The sequence below is a fragment of the Hipposideros armiger genome, unplaced genomic scaffold (genome assembly GCF_001890085.2).
Source record: "Hipposideros armiger isolate ML-2016 unplaced genomic scaffold, ASM189008v1 scaffold_664, whole genome shotgun sequence".
Lineage (NCBI taxonomy): Eukaryota > Metazoa > Chordata > Mammalia > Chiroptera > Hipposideridae > Hipposideros > Hipposideros armiger.
This window is the reverse complement of record NW_017732014.1, coordinates 424,881-434,929: the sequence shown is the minus strand read 5'-3', so window position 1 is coordinate 434,929 and position 10,049 is coordinate 424,881. Positions and strand designations below refer to the sequence as shown.

Here is a 10,049-nt window from a genome sequence, read left to right as displayed (position 1 = left end):
AGCCGGCGACTGATCTGCCTCGCCCGGGAAGAGCACAATGATGGTGCCAACTTGGGCCAGTGAAGCAACGTCCTCAACTAGACTGAAGAACAAAATGACAGCAACTTGTCTGTTCCCCTTCCCCCAATTCCCCAATAAAAATCTTAAAAAAACAAACAAACAAAGAAAAACACCAAGTCTTTATATAAATCAAGGGAAAACTGGATGAAATCTATATTCTTTAACATTTGTTAAATGGCTAATTTTGTATAAAACAAAGGAACAACAGATTTTTGAACCAGAGATATAGGCGACATTCAGGTGTGTGTCTCACGTCATTCTCAATCATCTTAAATCTTCTCCCTCCCTCAGAGACAGGAAGGGGAAACCTGGGGACAGTGACGTGGATCGGCACTTTGAAAGAGGTGAATGGGCTGCAGATGGGAAAGGTGGCTTGCAACCTGGTGACTATCTGACACTGTAGGAAACAGATCTTTTATCCTTGTGTGGGGTAGCTATCTGAGAATTAGACATCAGAATCCTCATTCCAAAGTGCTCTCCCCAGAAATGAATATGCCCCCCGCCCCCCATGGAAGGCTCCAGGAAAGCCACAGGGAACGTGTGTTACTCAGTCTGGTGACAACCACAACACTTACAAGTTTCCCTGGAATGTGAGTCAAGTGAACACACACAAACATGCATTCACACCAAGGACACCCAAGAAAGCAATTGAAATAGAAAGTAACTGGGTTAGGTATTCGTCAGAGACAACAAATGTTTTGCGACATCCTTCGTTCACTATGGTTTGCACACGACCTAGAGCTAACGCCATTACCCATGGACACATCCATTAACACATTCGCTCCGTCAACAAATATTTACAGACACCTGCCACATACCAGACTATTCTAAGCACTGAGGATACAGCAATAAACAAAGCAGACAAAATGCCTCACTCGTGGGGATTATACTCCAATGCGAAGAGAGACATGATATGCAAATAAACAAAAATACATCAGACACAATAAAAGGCAGAATAAGGGGAGCAGACAAAGGATGGTATTTTACACAGGGTGATCAGAGAAGGCCTTTCTCATGAAATTAAACTGAACTGAATGAAATAAGGAGGAAACAGGATTTTAGGTGAAAGACTATGTCTGGCAGAGAGAAAGCAAGTAAGAGCTCTGAGGCAGAAGTACCTGTAGTAGGCAGTATAAAGTGTGACCCAGAGAATCCAAGTCCTAATTTTTGGAACCTAAAATACATCGGGTTACCTGGCAAAAGGGAATTAAGGTTGATAACCAGCTGACGATCCTCTATTATCCAGGTGGGCTCAATGCAACTGAAAGGGTCCTTCGAAGTGGAAGGGGAAAATGTGACTACAAAAGAGTGGGCAGAGAGAAGCACTCGGCTGAGAAGATGGAGGAAGGGGGCCACAAGCTAAGAAATGTGGGGAACCTCTTGAAGCAGAAAACGCAAACACACAGATTCTCCCTTAGAGCCTCCAAAAAGAAATGCAACTGTGCCAACACCTTGAAGAACCGGGCCACACGTCCGACCTACAGAACTGTGAGATAAATGTGTGCTGTTTTAGGCCATGATGTCGTGGTGATTTGTTATGGCAGCCACAGGCAATAAAGCCTCCCTGGCAGGTCTGGGGGTCAGCAGGGAGGACAAGGCAGGTGGAAGAGATGGAGCAAGAGGCAGAGGGTCAGAGATGTGCTCAGAGAGGGAGTGAGGTGCGACAGACCATGGAGGATGCTAGAAGCCATTTTAAGAGGTTTTAAGAAAAATAAGAAGCCATAAAGGGGTTTGAACAGAGAATGGCAATCTGATGTATATTTCCTAGGGCTCCTTTGGATGCCACGTGGATGACAGACCAGAGGAGGGGAAGAGTGGAAGCAGGCAACCAGCACGAAGGCAGATGAAATAATTCAAGAGAGAGAACTAGTGATTTGGATAAGATGTTGGCGAAAGGGGTGGAGAGCAGTAAAAGGCACAGGGAAAACATCTACAAGGACTCCCACTGGCTTGGTTCTTACCTGATTTCCCTTCCCTTTGGGTTACTGTTATCATCCAAAGCCTTTTTTCCTTTTCTAAGTGAAATATATCATGTTTGAAGAGGTGACGTCCTGGGATCACGTAGTCACGTATTTAAAATGAACGCACTAAAGGTACAATTTACTGGAAACTTAAAATTCCTACTGTATACTGATCAATTAATCAAAACCAGTGTTTTTCAAATGATTATAAAAAGCATCACCTATTTGAAGAAATACCAATATCTCAAGTCCCAGGCAGATATGCATGAAAATGTATTACGAACATCTATTTCTAACCAATGTCTATTTTCATTAAATCTCCTCCCACTGGTTCTTACATCAGTCACGTGATTGGCCACAGTTTTTGCTGCAACACATTCTGTTCTTCCTAACAATCTGGAATTTTCTACCTAATTTTATTTCATTAAAAACTGTTAGTACAAAAGTCAGGTCCATGAATGCAGGCGACCGTTTCAAGACCCCTAGAGCTTTGAACACCTGAGGACACAAAGCCAGTCCAGGGAGCTGGCGTTCAGCTAGAGAGGGCGCCTGTCCTCACCCACTAACACCAGGTTCCTGAAGTTCTCCAGCATCACATCCTGGTACAGCTTCCTCTGGGCGGAGTCCAGCAGCCCCAGCTCCTCCTCCGTGAAGACCACAGCCACGTCCTTGAACGTCACCGCTTCCTACAACACCACACACATAATCTCAGTTTCACAATCAATCACCACTTGGAAAGGGACAGCGCTGAGAGGGTGGGGAGGATGGGTGGAGGGGGTGCCAGAGTGTGAGGGCCTTACATCAACCTATAGACCTCCCAGCCCTTCTCCATCTATCCTGCCAATGCCACACCTTTCCTCAGCCGCATCAAAAGTGCGGCCACGACAACAGTCCTCCCCTTTTATTTTGTGCCTTCATTGAGTCTACTTACAAGGACCCCAGGAACCCTAAAGATGCATCCTGGGCTACACATGTTTTACTTTTCAGTGATTACTGCCAAATGCCCCCAGAAACGTTTAGTAATTTAGTCCAAACATACTTGATAACACCCACCTTCTTCCTCTCACACACATGAATCCTAGATGCTATCATTTTTCTTTAATGTCTGTCAAACGAACAAGCGTTTGGTAACCTATGGGGCACAGCTATGTAGGTCATCCTGTGTGATCTCATGCCACACACCACATCTCTTAATTGCAGCATCAGGGTCATGCTCTGGAGCCAGCATGTCTCAGCAAGCATCCCAAGGGTCTCTCCCTTCCTAGCTGTGTGACCTTGGACAAGTGTGCCTACATGCCTGAGTTTCCTCTACGTATAATGGTCCTTATATGACAGAATTCTTTCAAAGGTTAAGCAAGGGTCTATCTGTAGCATTTGGGACAGTGTGTGTGTGGCACTGACTAAGTGCCTAATAAACATTTGCTATTATTCTTATTTCTTATTATCACTATTAATACCTATTTCATCTCTGTTATTCCAGGGAACTTAAGATCTATATTTACCTGTTCTAAATTAAGAGTTTTATTTACATATTGTCCCATTATAACTCATCTTGCAAAGAACATCATTTTATGTAGACTTAACTTTCCTAATTATTTAAAATAATTGTAAATAAAAATTAAAATAAAATAAGCACGTTTAAAATTAGGATCATACAATAGCAGATTTTTGTCCCAATTTTTTCCTATTTCCCAAATCTTTCAAAAGAATACAAGCACCCTGATTCTCCCAACGGCCAAAAGGAGGTTATAAAATTTCCCATGGTTTTGGTAATTGGAAGAATGATTTATTTTTCTCACTTATTTAAGTGAATATCTTCACCTTTTCAAATGTTTATTAACCATCTCTAATTCTTCTTTTAAACATGCCTGGTTCATGTCCTTTGTTCATATTCCAATGGTTTTTTTTCTTTATCTATGCATAAGATTTCCTATTATGGATTTTGTCTTTTTTTGGCATTCGTGTGGTAAATATTTTTGCCCGAGGTTGTTATTTTTTCTGGTAATACCATGTAAGGTGTCTTTCGCCACAGAAGAGTTTAAAGATTTTACACAATGACAGTGCCAAGTGATGTCTTTGTGTGTCGGCAGCGCTGAGCATCTCTATGCTACCATTCCTGGTCCTTGGTTTCCTGTGGGAATCTGAGCAGGTTGTTCATATTTCATATGTTTAAGATGAAGATAAGACCCAAATCTCCTCATTCAGCTGCTCTGAGGAGTAAATGCAGTAGCACAATGCAAGTTACAGGCAAATGTTCTAGTATCTCTGGACATTTTAAAATAAGGTTACCTATTCCTTTGGTCAAACTAGTTAATACATAAAAGAACAGAAAAAGACCAATAAGTAAAATGCACACAGGGCACAACTCAGGCATGGGAAAGATGGAATCTAGCTCTCCTGTGTGAAAACCTTCAATAATATTTGTGTGAAGCAGCAGTGAGAGTCTGCTGTGTTGTATTTTGGATATTTGGATATTCTGCTTATACTTGGATATTCTACCTAGAAAAAAGCCAACTTGACACATATCAAATTTGATATGGGACCAAAAATTGGAAGACTGCTTTTAGAATTGATTTTGGGGGAAAAGGTTTTATGTAAGATAGCTGTCACTGCAGTGTTGATTCAAACAGTAAAATTCCTCATAGGGATGTAAGGTACAGCATAAGGAATATAGTCAATAATATGGTAATAACTATGTATGGTGTCAGGTGGGTACTAGACTAGTCGGGGGATTACTGCATAAATTATATAAATGTCTAACCACTATGCTGTACACCTGAAACTAATATAATATTGAACGTCAACTGTAGTTGAAAAATAAAAATAAATTTTAAAAAAATAGTAAAATTCCTAAACCATCTAAATGTCTATGACTGAGAAGCAGTTAAAAATTAAAAGGTACATCAATTCAATGGGAATGTGATGTAACACTAAAAGTAAACATTATATCAGAGGGAAAAAGTCACAATTTAAAATTAGATTTGTATATCATGAATACAAATACAGTTATGAATGTACATGAGGAAATGAGTATAAGAAAGTAAAAAACTACTAATTTGTCAGTAGGGAAGTACTAAAGTGGGAGAATTGTTCATTTCTAAGAATTTTTCCACTCCATAAAATAAATAATAACAAAATAAAACAAAGGGGCTGGCCAAGTGGCTCAGTTGGTTAAGAGCGTGAGCTCTGAGGATCGCCCGTTCAATTCCCACATGGGCCAGTAAGCTGCGCCCAAGCTGAGCTGCCGCTGAGCTGCCAACAAGTGGCAGGATGTCTCAGCTGGTGAGAGCATGTGCTCCTAACAACAAGGTTGCCGGTTCAATTCCTGCATGGGATGGTGGGCTGTGCCCACCCACAATGAAGACTGAACACGGCACCTTGAGCTGAGTGGCCACCAGCTGCCAATGGGCAGCTGGATGGCGACTGGACTTGGAGCTGAGCTAGTTGCGCCCTCCACAACTAAGACTGAAGGACAACAACTTAGCTGTTCCCCTTCCCCAACTCCCCAACACTGTTCCCCTTCCCCAATTCCCCAATAAAATCTTAAAAAAAAAAAAAAAACTAAAAAAAAATTTTTAATTAAAAATAAAAATAAAACAGAAACTAAAAACAAATGCAAAGTAAACGCAAAAGGGACAAAGTAAGACCTGGGAGCACAAGAGGTCCTCAAATTCCTGTTGTTCTGCTTGAGTTGTCCTAAGAAAAGTGTGTGACAACTGAGTAATGAGGTGGAATTTTTAAAATGAGAAAGGCAAGCCCTACTCACCTTGAATGTGGTCATTCTTCCTCCTACTTCTGGGAATGTGCAGAGTCCTGAGTGATACAGATCCCAGCAAGGCAGCACAATGCCTGGAAGTGCCTGTGAAGGCCGAAAAAAAGACAGGAAAGGGTGGCCTGGACGCTGCTCATCCACGTAGACAATTGTAAATTACCACATGAATGCTTACAGCAGCATCATTCATAATAACCTAAAACTGGGAACCAAAATGTTGACCTATGAGTGAACGAATAGACAAACTGTGGCATAATCATACCATGGAATACTATTTACCAGTTAAAAGGAATGAAGTGCTGATTATGCTCCGGCGTGGATGCATCTTGTAAACATTGTGGAAAGAGCAAAAAGCCAGTCACAAAAGATGACATGTGTGGGATTCTATGTATGAAATACCCAGAATAAGCAAATCTATGGAGACAGAAAGAATGTTAACAGTTGCCTAGGTATCTGGGAAGCAAATGGGGGTTAAGTGCAAATGGGTATGAGGGATACAACTGGGCAAATGAAAATGTTCTATATGAATTATGGCGATGGCTGCACTAATCAGCAAAGTCACAAATCATTGATTTGAACACCTGAAATGGGTGAATTCTATGATATGTTCAAAATGCCTCAAGTTGGTAAAAAATAAATGTTTGTTAATTTCCACATCATTTAAATTAGTAACTAATTTATGGATTCTGAGTCCATACTGATATAATATTTATATTTAAATGAATGAATAAGTAAGTGGGGGAGCTCGTCTTTATAGTAGAACACCCACTAATAAATGTATCTCCCCAGAACAAACTTTTTTAACTTCGGAAAAAAAAGTAGTAACTTTACAATAGAGAAATCTGACAGACATTACCTTAGCCTAGTGAATAAAGTTGAGTTCACCCACATAGGGACAAACGGACATCCTCCGGCTCCTATTCTGTTGCAATGACAAGGACACCTCACCACTTCTGTGGAATCCGTGCCAAAACACGTGATCTGAACCTAAACACGGAATAAATCAAATGAAGGACTTCCTTCAAAATAACTCACCTTTACACTGTTCAACAACATCAAGAACAAAAAAGGCAAGGGCTGTGAAACTGTTCCACATTAAAGAACATTAAGAAAAGTATGATAAAAATGTTGTAAAATGTTTATAAACAAATACGCAAATTAAGGCAATGCCTAAAATTGGACTTTGAAATGGGGTGGGGGAGTGGCGGGACTGACTACACTGCAAGTCTGCGTTGCCCTTCCGAGTCCTCCAGCAAAAATATTATATTATGAAGACTTTATTTATTTTTTTTTAAAGATTTTTATTGGGGAATTGGGGGGATGGGAACAGACAAGTTGCTGTCGTTTTGTTCTTCAGTCTAGTTGTGGAGGACGTTGCTTCACTGGCCCAAGTTGGCACCATCATTGCGCTCTTCCCGGGCAAGGCAGATCAGTCGCCGGCTTCTGGACGACCGCTCACTGCGGCTGCTGGCCGCTCACGCTGGCTGCTGGCTACATACAGTAGCCCATGGCAATCCACTGCCACAGGGGCTGCAGCCTGCGCCGTCACCGGCGACTCACGGCAGCCCAGCTCCAAGTTGAGCTGTTGTTCAGCATCTTAGCTGTGGAGGGCAGTGTCACTGGCCCTCATATGTGGGATCCGAACCAGGGCCCTCTGGCATCCCAAGCCAGTTCTTAACCATCGCGCCACTCGGCTGGCCCATGAAGACTTTAAATGAAAAACAGGACAAAAGAAATACAGGACTGTGGGTTATATAACACTATGTTATCTAATATGTTTTCTGGCATTATCTAATATATAACACTATTATCTAGAATAATGTCTAATATTACCAAGTACGTGATGCTAAAATCTTATAATCAACCTCTCCTAAATCCCTCTTACCAAGACACCTCCCGATTACCCATAGTATGTGGGCTTCCTTCCTGCAGAAAGCTAAAATAAGCTGTCATTAAATACAGTTAAATTCCTGGTGTTATTTGGCTGATGGAGCCACAAAGCATAGAGACAAAACGTAAACAATTTGAGTAGAGAGTATATGAGAATTCCCGATACTATTTTTGTGACTTTTCTCAAGGTTTAAAATTATTTAAAAAGTTTTTAAAAATCAGAAAACAGTCTTAGGAATAATAATATTAATGAGAATAATAAGGATGATCATAAAATTATATGGCAGTTCATTAGTTTATTCTTCCTTGGCAGTTTGGAAATTTCTATTGTTAAAACACGTCAAGGGGAAAAGCATTAAGAAAAGTATGATAAAAGATCTATAAAATGTTTATAAAGAAATATACAAATATACACAAAGAATCACTAAACTGCAATGCATTAGAAGCTTAACAGTTGCTATCTTTACATCCTGGATGAATGGGTAATTACTTTTTTTTTTTCATATTTCTGTAATTTCTGAAAGTGCCACAATGATATGGTTCTACAAGAAATATATATATTTTTTGTAATAAATGAAACAAAACAGTTGACATGATTTTAAACAGTTTCTATGATTTTAAAAAATCATAGAAAAGTCCAAGCCTTTGCTTTTAAGGTCCCCCACAGTCAAGTCCTAACTCCCTGGCCTGATTCCAGCTAGTTTCTATGGTTTAAGGAGAATATATCCATGAGATTATGAACTCAAACTCTGGACTCAGACTGCTTAAATTCCAACCGCAGGTCAGCCTCTTATGTGGTGGGTGACTATGGGCAAATAACTTATGCTCCCTGGGGCGCGATCTCAATTTATAGAATAAGAAAAAAGTAGTATTTCCTCACAGAGCCACGGTGTGGCATAACGTATTTATTTGTATAAAGCCCTCATCATCGAAGTTAGCAGTTAAGGATTAATTATCACCAGTACCCATGCCCGATTACACATCCCACGCATAGTCCGTTTTATGTGCACTGTTGTAAAAGGAAAACGCCAAGTCCCACTCAGTGGAGCTTTGCTGTCAGTAGCCAACAAGTCACTCTCTACCTCGGTGCAGTCCTCTTTGAGAAGTCAAGCTGGGGAAAGAAAGAATGCTATGAAATGCCATGATCGTGACGCCGAGAGAGAGAGAGACCTGACCGCTTCCCGGGAAATTATGAAAGACATCACCGTTCATCACGTGCCAACAACACTTTTTAAGATTTATATGTGTACCACCTCTTTCAATTCCCAAAACAATTCTATTAGGAAGGTCCTAAATCTCCATTTTAAATAAGACTGAAAGCAGGCACAGGGAGATTAACTCCCCACGAGCTGAGAGACCCGGGAACTCTCAAACCAGGCGACAGGCGACCCGAGCCCGTCCGACGCGGGGACATGAGAACTGCCCCAAACACAGAAGGCACCGCCGACCTCGTCCCTCGATACCTGCGTTCTCCGCAAGGCTTCTTTTTCCCTCATTCGGCCGCCGGGTCGTTGCGGGTCCCAAGTATACAGCCAGGAAGTTCGGAAAGAGCCAGGAGACCTGGAACCGACGCTCCACTCCCACGGAAAATACTAAGGCAACCTCACACTCCGGGAACGGAAGTGCCTCCGAGTCCACGGAGCTTCTGGACTACACTTCCCAGAACTCACCAGATCCGCCTTCCTGAGCGGAAGTGCCCGCGACTACAATACGGCGTCTGGACTACACTTCCCGAAGGTCCAAGGGAAAACCTTTACGTATAGTTTTAATCTCCGGGAAGGTGTTGTGGCTACCGGAAGCTCCTTGACTACACTTCCCAGATTGCCAGAGCAGAGAGTGTCACAGTCTCTATTTCATGGGTAGGAGTGTGGATTCCTACACTGAGAGTCGACTCTATCTTTCCTTGAGTTCTCCAGCAAAAATATTCCAAAGACATGACTTCCTGAAGACGACATGCGTCCAACTATGATAGGAGTATTGTTGGAAGGGGCACAAGTGAGAGGACACAATCTTCAAGAAGTTAACCGGGAATGACTATCAAGGGGACTCTAGATGATTGAAAGGATAATGATTAGTATAATAGGCTAAAACTGAGAGTTTAAAGAATGGGCGAGGGAGAATGATTTGATGAAGAATGAAGAAGGTACCAGCCCATATTCGGGACCCTGTGGCACCACTGGTTTGGTAGGAAGAACTACTTGAGAGGGCCAAACTGGAAGCTTGTCCTCGTGGAAAAGAGCTCTGCCCTGATTTAAACTTTTCATTACAGTTATTGTCCAGATGAAAACACATTTCAGAGAAGTTAAGAATTTTGTCCACTATCTCAAAGCAAGCATAACGGCTGAAGAGCTTGAAATAGGAGTCAT

At 41.6% G+C, this 10,049-nt stretch overlaps 1 protein-coding gene across 1 annotated transcript in view; it reads right to left on the bottom strand.

The window, feature by feature from the left end:
• The window catches only part of LOC109372792 (zinc finger protein 226-like), a 39,451-nt gene extending 30,141 nt beyond the window's left edge, over positions 1-9,310 (bottom strand). Inside the window, exons 1-4 of the mRNA XM_019626252.1 lie at positions 9,147-9,310; positions 6,650-6,780; positions 5,788-5,880; positions 2,581-2,707 (exon numbers count right to left, since the gene is read on the bottom strand). Of these exons, the coding sequence (XP_019481797.1) occupies positions 2,581-2,707; positions 5,788-5,802 (142 nt within the window). The 5' untranslated portion in view covers positions 5,803-5,880; positions 6,650-6,780; positions 9,147-9,310. The remainder of the gene's footprint in view (positions 1-2,580; positions 2,708-5,787; positions 5,881-6,649; positions 6,781-9,146) is intronic.
• Positions 9,311-10,049: the final 739 nt, after the last annotated feature.